This window comes from Malurus melanocephalus, unplaced genomic scaffold, assembly GCF_030028575.1.
Source record: "Malurus melanocephalus ecotype Western Australia unplaced genomic scaffold, MMel_1.1 scaffold_20, whole genome shotgun sequence".
NCBI lineage: Eukaryota > Metazoa > Chordata > Aves > Passeriformes > Maluridae > Malurus > Malurus melanocephalus.
In genome coordinates, this window is record NW_026623252.1 from 3,137,626 (window position 1) to 3,159,171 (window position 21,546).

A 21,546-nucleotide genomic window follows, 5' to 3' on the forward strand; every position below is an offset into this window, starting at 1 on the left:
GAAGCTGGAGCCGCAGGAGATCCGCTGGGCACAGGGAGGGGACAGGGATGGGTTGTTTTTTCTCCCCCGCCCGCCCCGAGACCTGAGGAGATGCAGCCCAAGTTCGCCGCGATGACTCTGCTGCTGGCACCGGGGTTTCTCCGCGGCATCGCAGCCTCCGGACCGCCTGAATCCTGCTCCCTCTGAATCCTCGGCGCCGGGTTAAAGCTCAGTTCTCATGTTGTGGTTGCTGGGCTGCCGCGCTCCCCTGTTTTGCGATGGGAGGTGGAGGAAAAGGGATTGTCCGTGAGTCAACACCGAAAACGTGATTAGGAGGAACTGCTTTCACTAATCTGTTTCTAACCTTTCAGTCTATATTGGCCTGTGACCCCTCGCAGCTTTCACATCCAGCCTGATCAGGTAGGTGTGAATTATTCACTTGGGGTGAGGGAAGGCAGATGAAAACGTTTCAGAGACTTACCTACGATCCTGGTGTGAAAAATAACACTGGCCTCTTTCAGGAGGAGGAATTATAAGAAAGTTCGAGCTGTARACTAATTCCGAGCCAAACAGCATTTGTTTACTTGTTGAAATGTGTCCGTGCAAGACGTCTGCAGTCTGTCTGATTTCCAGGATCGAGCCGAGTGCTTGTGAGTTGCTGTGGGACATCTCAGCTGCTGTAGCAAAATATAGYGCTCTTATTTATGATMTGGGGAGAACTTTTATATACATATATGTATATATGCACACACACATTTGTTTTGAGATCTTCTTCATCAAACTCCAACAGATTCTCTCAATTTTTTCACGTTTCCTCAGGTATGAATTACTTCGTTTGCTTGCTTTTTTTTTTCTTCCCCTCAATGCCCACAAATCTGCAATGTTGCAACCTACCTGTAGCGTTAGGTGGGGAGATTCTCTRCTCTGTAGATATGTAAAGCAGCTGTATCTGCATGAATCGCTGGATTTCCAAACAGCATGTTACAGTAGATATTGCTGATAGGAGTAACAAGAGGGTGCATAGTCCTTGTGATGGAAACATAGCTAGTACTTCAATTAAGAAGATATCTTTTYGAATTTGATAAATCTTGTGTAATATCCGGTGTCTCCCTCTGTTGTGGCTTCGGAAAAACTGCTTTGTCAACAGGATCCCTTAGCTGCTTCTCTGGGATTAAAGCTTTCTCCTCCTGCTGCTGCTTTTTTTKCTTCAGTTAAAGGAGAATTAATTGCTGAACATCTGCAGTCCACCAAAAATGCCAATATATAAAAAATGTCTCCCCGAGGGGTGGAGGGGAATACGTGTTTGCCTCTGYGTGTAGGTTAATGCATGTTTGTGTAGACTCCGTGTGCCTGTGTGTGCATGCTCTGGGAATGGAGAAAAAGAAGGGATGACACACGCACCCCAACAGTCCTTTTTTTTTCTTTTGGTTTGTGCCAGGATCTACCTTCATAGTTCTGCAGTCCATATAATGCTGATATTTCATCTCATTTAAAAGTTTCCTGTAATACTTTGGCCAGTTCTCTTAAGAGAGGTCAGAAACCAGTTTGCTGCACTGGCTGTTGGCTGGTGTGTGGGCAGGTTGGTGGCAGGGATGTGGCACTGTGGGCAGCCAGAAGTGCTCCCAAGACTCCGGCACAGAGCCCTCGCCTGGTGCTGACTCTGCCAGGGATAACTCAGAGCGCCTCTCCCTCCCGGGGTCCATCCTAGCTCCACCACTCCAGCAYAGCTCACCAAAGCTCGGGCCATGCTGCATTGCTCCCAAAGTTTTAGGAAGGCTGCAGCTTAATCAGGCAGACACATTTCAGCAGCTCCATGCATTATGYAGGCATTKAATGTTTTGCACTCCACGTTTTTTGCTGGGAATTACTGAAATGCTGAATAATGGAGAAGGTGAATTGCATCTTTGCTTCTGTCAGGATTAAACATACCTGCTGCAGGTTGGGCTGCGTTGGTAGCCCATGAAGTCCCTCTTCAGAAATGCTGTAAATAAACTTCTGCACTATTCCATCTCCTGCAGCCAAAGTTTAACCCAGCAGCATYTTTCAGATCAGACACAGGTCTGACAACTGACTATGCTTAACTTGTTTTTCAGCCCGGGTTTCCCACCTCTGTGTAATGAAGTGGGCTGTGTTCCATATGTAGCACCAAGGGCCAGCGGCCACCACAGGAAGTTTAGAGCTTGCTTCAACTTGGCTTCAACCCCCGCCGAGCTGACCATCACCATGCAATTTCAGGCAGCTGCTTTAATTTCTGTTGCATCCAGAAACTCAACTGCAAAAATGAAGAAAGWAAAAATTAGATGATTCTGTGAGCCACCATTCTTTCAGAGTTATTTTGTGGGCATATGCTTCCAGGCATGTGTGTCTGAGTTAGTTACTTCACATGCTTTGTTCTCTTTAGTAATAATTGAGAGGAAGTTTAATTCGAACAGAGTAGTGGTAGTTATCTATGCAGTTAAAAAACCTCAGATTTATTCTTTGATGCTGGTTAAAATGATGACATAAGTTTTGAGTTCGTACTCATTTAAAACCATTTGTTTTCAGACCACAACACTGGTCTCCCTATGGAAGCAGCTGTTTGTATCTGGCATTGAGGTCCCATGGAGAGGCTGAGGAGGGGSATGGCTCTTCATATCCATGAAGCCTGGATACTTCTGTTTGTGCTCCCTGGTTTGGTCACTCCAGCTGCCATCAATCATGAAGACTACCCCGCTGATGAAGGGGACCAGACCTCCAGTAATGACAATCTGATCTTTGATGATTACCGGGGGAAGGGCTGTGTGGATGACAGTGGCTTTGTGTACAAACTGGGAGAACGTTTTTTCCCGGGGCATTCCAACTGTCCCTGTATCTGTACTGAGGATGGACCTGTTTGCGATCAACCAGAATGCCCTAAAATCCACCCAAAGTGCACAAAAGTGGAACACAATGGRTGCTGTCCAGAATGCAAAGAAGTGAAAAACTTTTGTGAATATCATGGGAAAAATTACAAAATCTTGGAGGAATTTAAGGTATGGAACCCTTTTTCTTCAGTATTTAGTATTAGTATGCCTTAAGTATTGTGTTTTTGCTGGGAGCTCTCAAAGGCACTCAGTATTTGCTTACTGCCTTTGATGAATGCTGAAGTTGAAGTCATTTTTAGCTGTGATGCAGGTCTGGCTCATGTRAAAGCTGTCACCTCCCCCTTATGTGTGCTCCAAGCAGGCCAGTGGTCAGTTAAAAGCCCCTGTGGGAATTGCCAACCCTCTGAATCTGCCTCCTTTGTTCATAGCATGGATCATGCTGGACTACCATGGGTGTGTAAACCAGTACTGAGTGCTTTTTAAGAACCCTTTGCAATTTGGATAGCAAAAAATTGATAGCACGGTGCTGAGCATTGTTACTCATAACTGTGTGAGCATGCAAATAAGTAGATGGTAAACTCTATTTAATTTTTTTGTTTTAACTGTGATAAGGCTATGTAGAATGGAGAACATGAACTCTTAGGCAGGTGACCATCTCAAGTAATGAGAAGCATGGGGTTTCATTATAGTGATTGAGTTCATGTAAAGAATGTCATAAAGAAATCCTGAAATATGTCTTAAAAACAGGACAGTATTTTCCACAACCATTACACAACCTGCAGTTATTTTATTGAGTTTGATCACATGCTTTCATGGTAAGGAAAACAGCATTTCACAATGGAGACCAGGGGCTGTAAAAGCTGTAGGTACTCAAGTTTGTTCTTCAGGTCACGTGGTTCTAAGAGTTGAACCTCCATAATTAACAGCGGCCTGTAACTCTTCATGGCTGTGTGTGTAATCTTATTATACACTTGACCAGTTTATTGTCATTCCTGAAATGAAAATAATTTGATTTAGGTCTGTGTACTCCACCAGTTCTCRGTAACATAGATGGAAATTCCCTTTTCACAGAAACTCTCATTTTCAGTGGARGTAGCAGTTAGCAGTTCCTTTCTTCTGTCATGTGTGGTGTATGTTCATCTTTGTCCATCTGGAGCTGCATTCACCGAATCTGGACAAGACAGTTTAATGTTACAAAYACAAGGTAAAGCAAGTGTACAAGGAACATCTCCTTGAGGGCCACCCTGATCAACCTGCTTTGTTTGCTTCGCTGAGAGATGTGAAGACGKTGATCTTGTGAACTGCTCAGATAACAGTTTCTTCTTGCCCTGGGAAGGCCTAGCCTAAGTTCATCCTGTTATCCCACTTCAGTGGTTCCATTTTGACAGMTGTGATGTCAGGTGGTAAGATGCCCCACCTAGGCGGTCAGGTTTTTATGTGAGTGGAATAAGGACTCTCTTTTAGGAAGCAGAAATTTATACGGACTCTTTTTGAAGAGATTTCAGTGGGAGAGATAGATCTTGTCATTAAAGTATCTCTTGTGTGTGAATTAMGTAGAAAAGCAGTAATCATGTTTCCTGACAGAAATAATTTCATCCTGTTAACAGTTTAAACTCTAGGGAAACAGAGTACAGGGGAGAAATGCTGGGAGAGAGTTTGGAGCCATCTAGTTCATTGCTTGTTGTAATCAAGTACTTGGGGAGTTGTAGGGGGAGCAAAGTTCCAGTACCTTCTGAGAAACACAAAGTAGATGGTGTCAGGCCACTCTTAACACACAGGAACCTTCTGTCCAGGACTAATGTGAGATCCTTCACACTTAATTTGGCTAACAGTCAAACTTGTGAACCTAGACCTGTGTTCTGCTGAGAGCTCAATATGTTGTGGAATGGGGCAGAATGTTTTGGAAATCTCTCTGTGTTTACCTGGAATAAACAGGGAATTACTTTTTTCCTCAAAGTGCTGTGTGAGAGTCAGACAATGGAAGATCACTCCCAGGGCTTTTGGATGGGGAAAAAAAGAAGCAGCTGTGAATTATGATTTTATAAATGCTATAGGAAAGACAGAACTTCGAGATTCAGGAAGCTGCTGCTCTGAATTCTTCACTTTATGAGGCACCCAAGCATTTTGCTGTTTATTTCAACAGAACAAAGATTTTACCTGTTATCTCTGCAGATGAAATCCTGAGCAGTTCATAGATTTTACAGGCTCTGATCTCCTCTTTCCTCATCCTGTTGAATTTATAAGGTCTGCAAACCTTYTCTCATCCATTCCACACACACTGAAGTCAAAGATGAGGGGTTGTTTTGACTCAAACCCAGGCTGCTTTCAGTGGAAACAGAGGCACTGTTTTATGTGGTCTCTGAACCCTTTCACCCACTTGATTTACTTTTGCTGGTATGTAGGTTCCAAATCGTCATCTATAGAAGTGCTTGTCACTGCTGAGTTTCAGCTGAAATTAGCCTCTATTTAAAAATCTTTTGCAAGTGTGTGTCTGTGTGTATGTGCCAGGACTGACTCATCTTGTAGAAATCTCAGCTGCCTGGTCTTTCACAAATTGGGATTAATATTTTTCTCTCAGATTTTTTTTCTAGAATATCAAAATCTTTGAGAGGTTTCCAGTTGGGTGAATTTTCCTGTATTGTTTCTAGATATTTTCCTTAGTTTTGGAGTGAGAAATCCAAATGTGATTTAGTCTTTTTTCTTACCACTGGCAGTAACTATGATGCTCTCAGGGTACAAGAGTAGTTACAAAGGCCCATTTCTTAAATATTCAGCTTTCTTCTAGTGAGCAGATCTTGTACATCTGATTTTTTGAGTCATAACAGTCATAAGCATAAAATACAAACATGACAAGAAGCCATGTAGCCTAGACAGCTGTCMAAATATTTATACTTGTGCCCCTCAATCATTAACATGTATAAATGCTAAATTGAAGTTCAAATGTAAATCTAAACCCATTAATAGTTTTTCTTGCATCCTTTTATAAAATCCTGTATCCCTGACAGATGGCTTAGTAACCCCATGTAGCATCTTTCCAGGTTTGTTATAGGTCCTGAGAGATGTTGGTGCATTTGGTACCCCAGCTGCCCATACGCAGCCTGCCTCACCCCCTGATTTCAGTGGGACTTATTCCCAACTTTGGCTGAGGTTGTGATTCCACCTGGAAACTCCTGCAGAAAATGTCAGCACAGTCTCTCTAATGTTAATCGTGATTTGATTCACAAGTGTCTAAACTACAAATTGATGCCTTGGGATCAGGATTTTGATACCTGTGGAGCAGGAGAATGGGTGGGTCTGGTGGTTTTTGTACTAGGATCCATCKCTGTCTTTCCCATCTTCTTTTCCATTTTTTTTCTATGTTGGACTCGAGTGTGGTCTCCCAGGTCCTCATTGGCCTCTCTCAGAGTAAGGGTGAAGGCAGCTGTGGTGGCTGCAGGGAAGATGTGAAGAATGCTACAAGTCTCAGGTTGTTTTCTCCAGAGAAATCTGGCAGGGACTCTCGGGGTCACATGTCAGCTGCTTTTTCTCACACTCATAGTCCAAGTTTTCATTTCAGTCCTGGAGGTTAAGGTGTGAGTCCCAGGTGCTCTGGGCTCACCTGTAGGAACAGAGAGCTTTCAGGGAGGTTRTTAACCCACCCCTGTCTTCTCAGAGAGAGAAAACAAGCAAATAGAGATTGGGCTTGGTTATTGTAAGTACACWTGGTTGTGTTTTAAATGGATGTTCCAGGCAGCAGCTGATGTAAAGTTAAGGAGACAGTGTTCCACCAGTGTGACGGATGTTCATTGGCAGCTGATGGAGAAATCCTGCAAATGTCAGGGAGGCAACAGTTTCCCTRAGTGCTGATTAGTTTTTGCTCTCATGCATATCTTGCTGACAGAAAAGCACACGCCTTCCCACCTTTGAGAAATGGAATTAAGGTGTAGTTAGGGTGTATTTGTAGCCACAGTGAGGAGCCACTGGAAGAGTATTGGGTTGTCAGTTTGGAAAGTCCGTAATCAGCTCTGAACTTCATAGGTCTCTCATCACCCAGCAGAGGCACATGCAGAAAAACCTTCTGCAGACCTCTGGATGTGTAGCAGAATGCCATTGCTGGGAGATGAATGGTCAGTTCACAAGAGATTGTCAGGCTGWCATCTTTAAATACTCTCCAATTTACACTGGCAGGCAGGAATGGCTCCCTGTCCCTGCAGGAGGGTGAGCAGGGTGCCATTGTCCTCCAAGGCAGTGGCAGAAAATTGCTAAGCACAGACCTTAAAATATCTGTGTTAGCCTAGCAGAACATTGGGTGAGTTATCCTTTGGGTGGGAACACAAGAGSTTTTGGCCTTCCTAATGGTGTTCAAGTGAGAAGAGCAGCTTCAAGCTACAGTTGTGAACCTGAGCTTGGAAAGCATTCTGGACTTTTTTTTTTTTGGTGCTCTTCAGTGTCCATCCTGTGTTCTGCCAAGCACAGAGCTGCAATTTCTTCTAGCCATTGGCTCTGCCAGYGCTTATCCTCTGCTACTGCCTTTATTTGCCTGCCCTTCTCAATGACTCCTCCACKTCTTTGTCCTCTCCCCTTCCACCTTCACTTCTCCCAAACCTATCCTYACTGAAAAAGTCCCTAGATGATGCCCAAATATTTGTCCCTTGCTTCAAGCACAGTTGTGGAGACATGGGAGAACAATCCTTGCCCTTGCCCTTTTCCTCCACACTGGAAAGAAAAACAAAAAATGCAGGAAAGATGAAATTTTTACTTCTAGGCCAAAATCTCTGCTGACTTAAAAGGATCCAGGATTTCATTGCTAAAGTTCTACTTTTTATTTTTCTTTCCCTTGTTCCCTGCCACTATATCTTAAATTCGTTGCTTTATTTTGTCCACAAATCACCTGTAATCCTTCAGTGAAGGTTTTTGTATCTTGCTGGCTTTATGTCTTCTTGAGCAGTTCTTTGCACAGTAGGGATACTGCTCTAGCACAGTTCTTTGGGGTGTAATCAGAACCCAAAATATATGAGGGACTGTATAAGCATAGCGTTATCACACACTAATTCTCAGCTCATTATGGAAACCTGTACTTCGGAATAGTTGGCACCTCCTTCTCCTTTGTTAGTGCTCTTTAAAATGTTTTATTAATGCAATTATCTGATGACTTAACAAAGCAAGGCTTTTCATCAAAAGGCACATGCAGGCAGRTATGCAGCTGCTACCCCAGCATCTCACAGCCCCTGAAATGCAGTGTGTCCATCCTGACGCTGGAGAAAAGGAGGCAGTGGAACCAAAAGTGATTCCCCACCCCCAGAACTGTGCCAGAAAGAGAAATTAGGTGGTGTAAACAATAGCCTTGCTCAGACCACCAGGTACCCAGCCTGGAATACAAGCTTATCCGATATGGATGGAGCACATAGGATGCTCCAGAGTGTTACTGATGGGRTGGTGCTGTTAGGTGAAAAAACAGGAGTGTGGCAGCCCTGGGTGGGGAGTGCCAACATGGGGCCCTCATTTTAACATTTGCATTTTTCTCTCCAAGGTGTGTGCTGCAGGTTCATTTTTCTCTCCCAGATGTGTGCAGTACGATTTTTTTTTCTACTATGACTCAAACAAGTGGGGCTTTTTCTTTTTTTTTTCTTTCTCTCCTTCTCCTTGTGTGTTCTGCAATTTCACATATGGCTAGAAAATCATAATACAAAAGGAATTTCAATAACGTGCCTGTGCTTTAATAAAAGGAGCCATGAACAATGCCAGCTCTGAAGATAGCATACAGCCATTGAAATCAGACAGGGGAAACAGAACATCAGTCAGATGGAAAAGTATGATTTATTATCTCCCTTCTGGCAAAATTACAGTGACAATGTCTATGCAAAGGAATCTAAAATTACTGACTTACTGTATTTCTGTCATAATTTGTACCAAGAAAACATACTAAAATAGATAGGCCTGTCACATATTGATCTATAGTGAAACCTGTTTTTAAAATTATGCTATGTACTTAGCTACTGATTCTGTAACATATTATATTACATTATGCACAAATATACTATTACAATAGGTGAAAGAAAATGGGCTTTATTCAGAATTTGGCTAAAAAAATCCGTGGAGTTTTTTTCCCTGGATCACAGTAATATATGGGAGGCTCCAAAAGCTCAGACAGAGCTCAGTGGYGCTGGCTGCACCCCACACAAACTCTCTAAGAGCTCTCGACTGAAATGGGTGAGACCTCAAACTTGAGCATCCCCACAATGCAAAACAAGTAGGAATTGAGCCCAACCCCCCCCCATTTCAGTCATGGTGCAGCAGCGCAGTACAGAACTCGGCCTGTACATGCAATCCCAAGGGGCTGGTATTATTCCAGTAAATATGACACAGGAATTAATGTGTGCCCAACATGTGTACTGCCAGAGCTATGGCTGGGCTCTCAGTTATTCACTGCAGGAAATAGCCCATCGGTTCTGCTTGCTTCCAGAATAGGGGCTGTCCAGGGAGCTACTGAAAGAGAGGGGATATCTCTGCACAGCCAGAGGAGAAGCTCTGGCACTTTACCTGCACTACCTCCGTTGCTGATGGAGCCTTACTGTTAAGGAAATGGAATATATAGTATGTTACATATACAGGTGTTACCAGCTCCTTCCAAGAGTGGTACAATCAAGTCTGATGCTTTATTACTGTACCAGACAATGCTCAGTGGGGCCAAGGAGAGAAGTGCTCATCCCTTGGCYCTCCCAAGATGTTCATCTCTGTCACCCAGGGTGTTTCTATGGGGCTGGTGAGGTCCTTGGGTCATCAGCTTAGGAAGAAAGATGTCATCCTTAGAAACATTCACAGCTCATTGGTGAGAAGGTGTTTCAGGAAACTACTTCCTACCAGAGCGAGGGGAAGTGCAGATATATGTTTGTTGCCACTGGAATGTGCTTTATGCAGAATTGTATTTGTTAAAAGTAGTGCTCAGTTAGCCAATTATTTTAGTTATTGTTTTAAAGACTATAATTAGATAAGTTATGTAGTGRCAATGTTCAGTCTAGTTATGAAATAAGAATACATGAGGCTTCCTTACTCTGTTCTTTGGTAATTTCAGAGGTAAATCTTTGGAAATAAGAGTAAAATCACTATGCTTGAAAAAAAACAGTAAGAACTGTAACAGCTCCTGAAAGCAGRGAATCTCTCAGTGTTTTATCTTTGRTCATGCCAGTCAGCAAAACCYTTCTGACTGAGGGTTAGCCCGGTKTGCTCCCTRTGTAAGCAGACCCCAGTGTGTTCTCTCATCATAGATAGCCCATTCAAACCTGTTTTCAGTTCACATCCTTCCTAAGCAAATGATGATATTTCCTGAGGGACGGAAACCTCCTWGACTCTGCTGATTCCTCCCCTGTGGGTTTAAGCCTTGGAATCAAGTGCTGGATGCAAGGGGGCAGACAGGATAATTTGGAACATTCCTTGTCCTTAGTGCCAGCTAGTAAAGAGCTGCAGGGTCTCTGCTGGTCTGAACTGCTGCATCTCCATGGATGCCAGGTGACCCACTGGGATGTTACACWGGTGTGAAGTTCACCACCAGTGAGATACTCCTCTGTGAGTTTGCATGATGCTGAGCTGAGGCAAGCATTCAGGAAGGAGCTGCTCCTCCGAGGGGAAGGAGGCAGTGTGCTGRGTTGCCACTGGGATGCGGGAGCTCCTGCTGTGGTACCAGGGAGCAGCTTCCCTTAGGGCACAAGAGGTGCAAAGCCACAGGAAGAGCCAAAGCTGAGGGTGGCAGAGCACTGAAGTCTGTGGTGTGGGGCAGGAGGAACTCCCAAGGGCTCCCAAGGGCCCTTGTCAGCTGCACAAGCAGGAGTCACCCACCAGGCCATGCCCCTGCTGGTTCCCAAAWGCCTGAGCTGTGTAGGGACATGGAGCTTGTCTTGAGACAAAGCACACTGGCTCACACTTGCATTCAGCTGGGCTGAGTAACCATCATCTGGGTATCTTGTGAGAAAAATTCCAAATCTATCATTGCTGTGAATCTGTAGCCTGGCCAGTCCTGTGGCTATCTGACAATCCAGACAGGAAACTGCAGGAGAAGGAATGGGACTAAAGTCCACATCTCCTCCCCAGTGATGGCTGATTGTATTATACCCATGTTAACCATAGAAATTCACTGTTTCATCAGTACATGGAGCCACCGATCCCATCTCTCAGTGTGAGCAAAGGAGGAAGCAATAGACTCAGGTACCAGGAAAACACAAGCAACACACCTGCCTTTCTGAGCAGGTCCCTGGTTCCTTTCTCCCTGCTCCAGGAGGCTTTCTCCTAGACAGACTCCTTCATTGCAAAAGCCATCCAGGAGGGAATGGAGAGCAGGAAGCTGCCAGCTGGGCTCACTTTCCCTGCTGACATTAAAAGGAGCTTAACAAACGTGAAGCACACACAGACATTTTATCTGTGTCTGAGCAGGGCTGCACTTCACATGGTTGAGCCACAATCCCATCTGTCACATCTGTAACCTTTTAGAAGGAGTCCCCTTCCCTGGGCACTGGCCATGCCTGGCTTAAAAAACTATTGTAAWCAAGTCATAAAAATTATCACCAAAGTAATAGAGAGATCCATTCCTCCTCAGCCCCAGGGTAGGTGAGGTGCAACTACTATGGGGAATAAAATGAGACATATATCAAAGCAAAGAGAGCRTTCTTACAGAAGTGCAAAGTCACGKTTTTTACAGAAAGCTTTGCTACTGCTCTTGGGAGAGAAAAGCAACCATGAGACTGCAGATACACAGCTTTGGTGGAAAAGGGGCCAGGACTCAGCTCAAGGTTGTCTCTTTCATCAACTAATGGACAAATCACTCTTCAGATCCAGCCAGGGTTCCAGGAGCCTTTTAAACTCATCAAATTGTGTGGCACAGAGCAAGTCTATGAGTACAGAGCTCCTAAAGCCATCACAATCCTGACTCATCAGATGTGGGCCCAGAATACCCAGGATGAGGCACATCTTCTGTGTCACTTGTCAGCCTTACTGATCTATAGAGCTCCCCAGCAATGTTTACAAAAGAATGGCAAGGATAATATTGTTTCTGATTATGGGCAGGCATGGCCTGGGAATGAGGGGGGAAGAGGAATACATGACCTGAGGGGATTAGAGCATCCTTGTGCCTTTCCAYCTCCAGAATCCAAGCCTGGTCACCAGCATGCTGGAAAGATTTATATTAGTACTGTTAGTTGTGTGTGTTGAGGCCTCCCTTAGAAAACAGGAGCTCAGCATCTGCTTCTGCTGCTTCTTGGAAGCCAGGTCCCTGGTTTAGCCAGTCTGCAGKGTGGTGCAAGCATTTTTCAATTTTTGGATGGCAAAGTTCATTAGTATTGCCAGTGCTCCATGTAAGTAGGATACAGCTCCAATTTTTTCACTGCAGATAAATTATCTAATGACTTAGTAGTTTTTTCCTGTTGCAAAGTCATTTGCAACCTGATGGTGTTTTCAGTGAGTGTACTTGTCTGTAATTGCTCAACAGATTGTTTATTTGAAGAACTTTCCACCTATGGAAAATCCAGGTGGTTACAGTTTCTGTAGTATAATTGATATTGTATCTCCACTAGCTGGTTGGATGATTTTTATTTTATTAAGTCAGTGAGAAAAATGAGAGATATATTTGCCCTGTGCAGTTTTTTGTATTGGCACATATGAAAGAGCCATATACCAAATTTTTAACACAAATTACATGCTTATTTACKCATTGCTAATAGTGAAAGCCAAGTGAGCAGCCCAGAAGAGAAGTGGGCAGGTTTTAGTCTTACCTTCAGGTGGGACTCATTCACCAGCTCGTTCTCCACAGTTTGGCACCTGCAGAATTTCTCAGCTGAAAGCTCTCTCTGAATTTTCCTGCAATCTTCYGCTAATCTGCCTGAGATCACAGTCAATTTCAATAACAATGAAAATGATTCTAATTTCTCCTCCAGGAGTGTCTCTGATGAATGCTATCCCAGTTCCTTTTTTATTCCTCTCCCTGGTGTATGACTTCCCACCTCAGCCATAATGTGGAAGCCATTTTTGCCTCAAAATTTATTCATCATGTCCTTTTAAACTTTCTTCCCTTTCTCGCTTCCTGCCAATAAATTTCCCACCTCAAACTGTAGCTACAGAAATAATTTCCATCAGAATTTTCATTGTTCCTTCGCATCATTAAAAGTTACAACTCCTCTTAAGATGTAAGTGCCCAATTTGACAGACTTCACTCTGCATCGCTTTGCTTTTCCTGCTGTTTTGTCTGCATTGAGCTGGATGCCATCAGTCCGGCCTGTCTGAGGGAAGAAGCTGAATCAGATTACCTSTGTGAGTCTCTTGAAAACTAAAAGAGGGAGAAATTGACAGCAGCGATGCTTTTCAGTTTTCCTTTCCTTGGAGCCCATCACTTGCAGGGGATGGGACAYATCTAGACGTTAGGCAGGAGGTGCATGTGGGTACAGCTCTGAATCTGAATCTATGGCAGGGTGTACTGAAGTGCCAGGTGAGATTCATTGCATCCCAAACCACCCTGGCATCAGCAGAAATGCAGAGRATGGCACCTCCTTTTTAAGGGGCTGGCACTTCTTTTTCTAATGTGTTCTYGAAGGGTGAGAAAGCATTGCAACTCCATGTTCAGTAAAACTGCCATGAAAAGCATTTTTTCCCTTTGCAGTATCAACTAGAAGAGACACATCCTTATACACTACATCCTTTTYGGTGTTTAAAGGAGGTGGAAGCTGACATGCCTGATTCTGGTTCACAGTGGTACTGAGAGTCCTGGCTTTTGCTCTGAGGTGATGTCTCCTTGGGTTTCCCCAGGGCCACTGGCTTAATTTTGTGTTAGTACTCCTCTTCAAGTTYCAGTCAACCAAGCAGATTTCTGCAGTCATTCTGGCCTTGTTGTAAATTCACCTGTTTGACTCTGGAAAACACCACAGGCCCYAATAGCAGGTATACTTAATTCCGTGGAAATACTTGCATTGTCTTCCACTGACTTGGACAGCCCCTGCACGACGATCAGTAGGTCTACTGTAGCATGATTAGATCATTATAAACACTTATGTAGCTTTTCTATTTTGTTCCCCAAAAGAAAAGTCAAGTATTGCTGATACAATAGTTGTCTGCATTGCTCTGTAAGTGGTAGGAGCTGCGTGTCACTGGTGAAGGGCTGTTGTGTGTCAGGCAGCATGAGAACATGGTCCTTATGTACCACCTCATGGGACCTTGTCAGTGAGATAAAGTCTTTCAGTATGGGATGATAGGCATCCTTGTACAAAAGCCCTCTTCAGACTTAGCTGGAGAGTGTAGGAAAGAGGGGGAAGAGAGCAGCACAACAATTCCTGATAACTGGATCTCAGGCTTCGAGCAGTCTGGCTCCAGCAAAGATGTTGACCTTCTTCCATGAGGCTTAAAACACAGGTAMAAAGAAAATACCACACAATTCAAGGCCGTTTCTTGGAAAAGTGAGGAGAGGTTCAAAGTGTTAGAAAATGGCTGTGCTGAATGTGCTTGGAGGAGCTGGTGTCTAAATTCATGGAGAGGAAAGTCTCCAGGAGTAACAGGGCTCTGTATAGTCAGTTTTAATGATACAAGATCCACTGCTTCTTGAAATATTCAGGTGTCAAATAAGACTTTAGTCTTGGAAGGCTTCTTGGAAAATGAGCAGCATTTTCCCAGCTCCTGGAGGGGTACAAGCCTCAAACCCCAAGTCTGGGTAAAGCCAGCTRGAAGAATCCCAACTGATCATAGGGAATGTAGCCTTAGAACTTGGTTTGAGACCTCTCCTGCCTGAGCTGGGTGACTTGAAAACCAGTTAGTCTGGTRAGTGTGGCAGCAGAGCAACAAGCGAGGGAAACGGCTTCTCATTGATTGACAGAACAAACAGGTGAAGAAAAGGTATCAGTCAGATGCCATCTTCAGGGGTTTTAGTTTGTCTTAGGTAAATCACTCCCTTTCTACCTCTCCAGAGCTGTTTGTGTAGAAGCAGCTAAGAGTGATTGATGAGCAGGCATATAAACAGAGAAATCCTGATTGCAGGCAGGCAAGAGGAGGGCAAAATGATGCTTCATAGATACATATGCTTCCTCCACTCACTGAAGAATACTACTCAGTGATGAGCTTTTGTCCATTTTACAGGAAAACCTTTCACGTGTTTGGGGCAGCACAGACGTGGCTTAGGTGCTGTAGTTGTGGGCAAGGCATGAGCTAAGGGAGAAATGTGAAGATGTGGTTCAGTAAGTACTTGGGACAAGAGAATTCCTATGACTAGATGAGATGACTGAGGTGCTTCTTGCAGAAGCTTCTTGCAAGGTCTTGTCTAAAATCTTGACTTTTGTGTGTCAATTATTGGTGTGATTGTACCAGCTGCCTTGGTATGAAAAAATGTTTGATTCAGATCTCTTCAGCTGTAGAAAAGCTTAAGAAAGTAGATTTAAACATCGAGTTTTGAATTTAGATTTCCATTTTCTATTCTCCACGTCTGCCTTAGGTTTAAGAGCAATCAGGTTTATAGGCAGTTTCCTCAAGAATTGTTTGACCATGTGATCCTGGCTGTTCTTTTAGAGGATTTGAGGGCCTGCTGGAGCCCTCAGAAATAGACCTCTCAGAGGTATAAAATTTCTGTGGGTTTATGAAACCCTGTAGCTGACTAAAGGACCCACTTGGTGCCCAACCCTGTAAGAGTGGAGTAGCTCATCACTGAGAGGAGAAGCTGGATGATGTTAGCATGTGCCAGCATTTGCTACCAAAAAGAGGGTGAAAGTGGTGGGGAGCTGGTGTTTATGGGTGCAAGAGGGAAGATTAGGAGATAAGGCACCCGTATCCCCTTCAGCTTTCTGATTTCCCCTGCCCAGGGTRTATCTTTCTTTTTCATTCTCCTTCCTTTGCTCCCTTTTTCATGTGTTTGTTTATGTCACCTATCAAGTTTATCATTATGTGCTCATGCACATAAAATCTTTATTAGCCGTGTGTATTCTCTATTCTCTGTTTTAATTTTCCTTCCTTCTTYCTTTGTTAACAAACTCTGCTGATTGCAGATGTTTCCCATTTGACAGCGCCTGAGACTCAGGTTTTYCAGTCACGCAACAGAATGACTGCTGGCTCCTTCCTCCATGTGTGTGATGGAGCCATCCCACGCAGAAGCAGGGGCTGAACCTGCCCTCCCAGCCAAACCTGAGCTCACAGTCCTCCTCAAGATGAGTAAAACAGAAGAGAAGATGAGCTGTGATCTTAGGGGTGTTCATAAATGGGTTGTGCTACTCTGGTCTTTCTGAAGCAGCTGGCTGAAGGAGAGGGGAGTCAGGGTCAGTGCTGAGACTGARAAGGTCCTTTGTGCTCTGTGTGCCATTTCATCTGCTGTTAAAAGCCCTTGAATGGTGGATAGATGTTGGCCACATCTGCTTCCCACCAGTTCAGCCAGACTTGGGCCCTGCACTGACAGAAACATCCAAGAACGTATCACCCCACTGGCTCTGAGGGTCAGTGCTCTCACCTTTGTTAGAAGTGGAGATGGGGTAAAAAGAATTTCAGTGCTTTGTGCTGGTTTGACCAAGTCAAACTTCTCTACTGACTGATACCTTCTGCAGAAGGTAGTTTGCTCCTGGTAGAGCCATTTCTAAAATCAAACCTTGAGCAGTACCAGACCATGGAATGCCATGGATGTGTATACATGTTGTGGCTCGGCACCATGAGCACCCTTTCCTTTTGGGCAGTGGTTAGATGAAGGTTTCTTCACCGACATCTCTTGAAATTCCTCTCAATAAATCCTCTCCTAGAGAGTTTTCTGAGAGATTATTCTGCCTTGGACGGGTGGAGTGAATAAATTATCACCTTTTGTGATCTGTTAATCTTAACACAGTTTCCAGAATATCAGTTTAAGGGACACAGATAAAGCCATATGGGACAGTGTGCTCTTTCCGTTCTACTCCAGAGACCTCCTGTATTTTTTCTCAGTAGCCTTCTTCAGTAGGGATGAGAGTTTGTTTTCTGGAACTGTTGTTTGAACTTCCRTGGCTACAAGAGTGTAAACCACCCCTCCTTCATGGGGGATAAATCTTTTAAGTCAGGAAAYGGGAAAGAAAACTTTGAGACATCTTTTACTGGTTCCCTGTTCTTCRTTGGTTCCTAGTTTGCCATTCTGCTGCTTGGTTTTCCTGCTGCCTATACCAATAGATAGAGGAGGTTTTTGGCCCATGGCCCATAATTATTTCACAAGAAAGGTGGCTCCAGGGAAAGTAATAGGTCGGGTGCAGAGCCTGCAGACAACAGTTTCAAGATGCTCAATCGGTGTGCTTGGGGAAAAGTCCTTTCTGAAAGGGCAGAAATTTGCAGATTGGACTTCAAAGAACATCCARTGGAAGAAAGTGCCAAGACATTCATAAACCAAGTGGCCAAGAGGGCTGGAGTCCCACGTGGTAAGTGGCACTGGCAAGTGAGCAGAGTGGTCAGAGAGAGGAAGATCCTGGTGGCAAGACCAAGTGGCTTAACCTTGATACAGCAGGGAAGAGGAGGTTCCAGAGAAAGGACTGGCTMCTGCCAAAGCAGCCTTTTCAATTGCTGGCTGCTCATTCCATGTTCCACCAGGGTGTGCTTTCCTTCTCTAATTGTGTGCAGCTCTTCCCGCTTGGAAAGCTGCTCCCAGCATCAGGCAGCATCCTGGTTTATTACAGTGTCATTTTCAGGTTACACCACCAACGCTGAGGCAGAAGATGTGTGTGTCATGTCTCATTTGCTCAGTCRCAGAGTCGTTCAGGGGCAGCTTCTGCTTGTGCTGATCGTCTTTGAGCYGTGCATTGGGCTGCAGCCCTGGAAAAGCATCACATGTTTCTCAGCATTGCAGCCTCTGGAGTAGTGAGGATGGGTACAAGCCCTGGAGGAGACGTCACTGAAAGCCTCCACAAATCACAAGATCTAGTTCTACTGCTCCATATAATTAGTGATTAAAATGAGTAAAAACAAAGCAGCAATTTTCTTATTGATCCCTCAGCAAATAGCTCTGTCTATTTTCTTCTGTATTGTTGCTTCTTATTAAATAGCCTTGAATAAGAAATGTCAGTCAAATGAATTTAGATTCCTGGTGCTTCAGACAGAAATCAAAGCGGGATTGAAAGAGGAACGATAATTAGAGAGAGGAATTCCACCTCCACACACTTCTTCCCTCGCTCAAGGAGTGCTGATTTTATCTAAATTGCCAAAGCCGTGAGCAAATGAGAGGTGATGGGAATTATAGACTGCAGATGCTGAGACAAAGCAAGGGAAGCTTTAATTAGTGCATTTTAAGGTAGAAATGAATTTCCTGGGAATAAATTATTAGACTCAAGACATATGGAGCTTCTTAGAGTGAACTGAAAAGCTTTTTACATGCTAGAACCAGGGCTAACTAGTTGTATCTGTCTTGTAGAAACAAGTGACACATCACTGGGGTCTGAAACCCATCAGGATGAATCCTTCTTTCTTTGCATCTCACTTTATTTTTTAATATCGAGGAGTTCCCACAGCTGCAGATTCCCATAAAGCAGAACTTTTCCCCAATATCCACATTTACTCATTCAAATGTCAGTGATGGATGCTGAGAAATTGGGAGTTACATATCAAACCTACTGGTACTGAAAGGAAGTTATTTTCCTTTCAGTTCTCCTCTTACCTTTCTTGACTCTGTTGCAATGCTTTCATGACACTGGCACACACATTAGTCACTAGGAACCTTAAAACACTGACCTTTCTATTTTTTCAACAGATTTTCACAGCTTTTTAAAGGTTGAGACAGTACAACTCTGTGCAATTTGGAGGTGGATAGATTCCTGGCTGAATTGATAGTGCTGAAACAAAACCATTTAGCTGGGTGCTTTAATCCAGAACTCCATGAATCAGCAGAATTACTCTGTCTTTTAATTATTTACATATTTTATGTGGGCCTGTKGCTTACAAACCTTGTTGAAGTAAGCAGGAGAGAGGCCAGGTTGAGATTTCATGGTTGTGTTATGGGAGTGATCACAGACCCCTGATGCAGGTGCTGCACGAACAGAATAAAGTGGGTTTGGCCTTCCAAGAGCAGCACAATTTTCCTCTGCCCTGAAAAGTGGGAATGAAAACACCTYGAAAGGCAGGGGGATGGACAGGCCTCCCCAGCAGCACCTTCCCAGTGTTTCGGGGGTGGCTGGCAGTGGTGATCCACATGGGCATGGCCTGGAAAATCAGCCTGTCCTCCCTTCCTGGGATGAACCACCACTCGTGACCTTCCACAAATCCTGCTCTTCTTCTGACCAGATGTGATAAAACAGATGGGTAGAGCAAGGGACAACCTAGTGGCTTCAGCTCCATTTTTTTTTTTGGCAAAGAGACCTAAGGTCATAAAACACCCCACACTCTGTGTGGGAAAACAAGGCTGACACTCGCTGGTTTTTCTGGTGTTGTGGTTGCCTGTTTCAGCTGTTGCTCYTTTGTGCCAGAGGTTAACTTGTCTCACCCATGATGAATGATTCAGTCAGGGGGTATTGAACGCTGATGTTTATCTGGTGGCAGGATGGGAATGTTGCAAACATGTGAGCTGCGGGAGGAAATGGGCTAATTTGAGATTTGTTCCTAGCCCTCGCCATGCGAATGGTGTCGCTGCGAGCCCAGCAATGAAGTTCACTGTGTTGTAGCAGACTGCGCAGTCCCCGAGTGTGTCAACCCAGTCTATGAACCAGAGCAGTGTTGTCCTGTCTGCAAAAATGGTAAGAAAGAACCGTGTTGGCTTTAACAGAGATATAAAGGAAACATTTTATTGAAATGCTGTTACTGAGGTTTGCTTCCATCAGCATGGGCTGGCATTGGGGCTGGTCCTTCTCCTGGTGCTTCAGTTGTGGGCTGAAAATTAAAGCTGCCTTTCCTGGCCTGTGTCTTCTTCTTGAAGCAGATGGAATGGCCAGCTGGACAAAGGTTTTATAGGATTGAGTCCTGATATCAGTGATTGTTGTTTCATGTCTTTGCTCTTTTCTCAAAATTAGTCTAACAGAGAACCAAATGTATGAGAAAAGAGAGAGTCTTTGTCCTTAAATTAAAAADCAAATTGTTGTTATCCGAGGCCACGGGAAAACTCACCAAAACCAATGGCAAGACTTTTCCTGTGGCCAGTAAGAACCCACCAAGCCCAGAACATCATTAGTTGTGTGCTGGAGTCTGTGTGTAGAGCTGGCCCTCATTGTCATGCTAAGGTGATTTTGTGAATTGGAGCCTGATTCATCAATACTTTCAAGAAATGTTTTGGAATGACTGAAAGTACCTCTTTGGAAAATGAATCTGTTTCCAAAAAGGTCTCCCCGGTCTTGTACCACAGCCTGTACTCACATACGTCTCTGAAAAAGCGCTTTTCTCCTAATGTAGATGTGAAGACAGATTAAAAGGTAAGGTAGCTTCACATAAACCTTTTCACAGCTTTCTAAACATGTAAGAAATGGTTACTTGGATTCATCCCCTCGTGTTTGGAATTCACTCTCCATATGTATTTGCTCTTACATACATCACTGCTGTTGGATAAGAGTAATGGTAGCTTTTTTTTTTTGTACCTAAATGAAAATGTTTGCAAAGAAATAACATTTTCAACACATTTTCTGCTCTTTAACACAGAGAAAAGGCAAAGAGTTGGAAATGAAAAACATTTTTACTGAAGGAAGTGGAAAAATTAAAAAAGGTCTGGAAAATTATGCCAAAAATACTGCTTGAAATCTCGAAGTTTGTAACTCTGTTTTTGTTCAAAATTTGTCAGATTTTCGCTGCGTTTCATGCTTCTGTTGGAAAGCAGAAAATGTCCATAGGAGATCTCATGGGTTTTTTATTGATCAAGTTCAGAAAAGAGGTTTGTAAGCCGGTTCTGTGCACCACCTTTATGCACAGTCCACTGTCCTTGGGTGTGAGGTTTCCCATCACACTCACCAAGATTCGTGCCCTGGGTTGGTGACTCAGGGCTGCCACTGGCTGCCACGGGGGCTGTCACTGAACTCACACTCATTCACACTGCAGCAAACACCCCTGGAGCGTGTTTGGCCTCTGTGTTCCCATCACGTGTAGGGCACTGTCGCAAATCCCCTCATTTACAGTGGCAGCACATCCCAGCTGGTTTTTGTCACATGAATCCAACCTGTGAGCATCCCTCAGGCTTCCCAGGAGTGCAGGCTCAGAGGGGCCTTCACACAGGTCCAGGAGCTGATGGATTTTCCTACCAACCCTTCCCCACCATGACCATTTTCCCCAGAAACCACACTACCTCTTTGGGGGTTGGTGGCTTTCTGAATGGGGATGCTGTGGGGTGGGAGCTGAACCCCTCCTGCTGTCCCAGCCTGGCTCTAGGGATGGAGGCCCCTCAGCTGGTAGGGCTTTCTGCTCCTCCTGCTGAAGCTGGGGCTGGCTGAATGATAGTTGGCCAAAGGCGGTAGTTTTGGCTGTATCCTTCACAAATGTAATGAGGTCATTCACACAGTGATAGAAACTAGTAGGCACCAAGGCAGTCTCCTGTGTGTGATGATCAGAGTTTGCTCTTGGAGATGGCTGAGTGTGGCACACACCCTTCGCCTTTCTCTTACAGTTTCGGAGATTCAGGTGGAAGTAGCAGCCATTCCTGTGTCTCTTCCCATCTGAATCCCTCTGACACATCCTAATGAATGAGGAGCACAGTGTTTTCAGCTGTTGTGTTCATCTTGAGACCAAAATTTTGTCTTTTAGCTCTCCRCTTCAGCCAGTCAATTAAAGTTCAGTTTCACAAAGGCATGAAGCTAACCCAAGCTGACAGACTCACTTAAATGAC

The 21,546-nt window shown here is 44.2% G+C and overlaps 1 protein-coding gene across 1 annotated transcript in view; it reads left to right on the forward strand.

The window, feature by feature from the left end:
* Positions 1-18: 18 nt before the first annotated feature.
* VWC2L (von Willebrand factor C domain containing 2 like) overlaps positions 19-21,546 on the forward strand; it is a 44,781-nt gene continuing 23,253 nt past the window's right edge. The window contains exons 1-3 of the mRNA XM_057389873.1: positions 19-399; positions 2,524-2,990; positions 19,351-19,480. Of these exons, the coding sequence (XP_057245856.1) occupies positions 2,580-2,990; positions 19,351-19,480 (541 nt within the window). The 5' untranslated portion in view covers positions 19-399; positions 2,524-2,579. The remainder of the gene's footprint in view (positions 400-2,523; positions 2,991-19,350; positions 19,481-21,546) is intronic.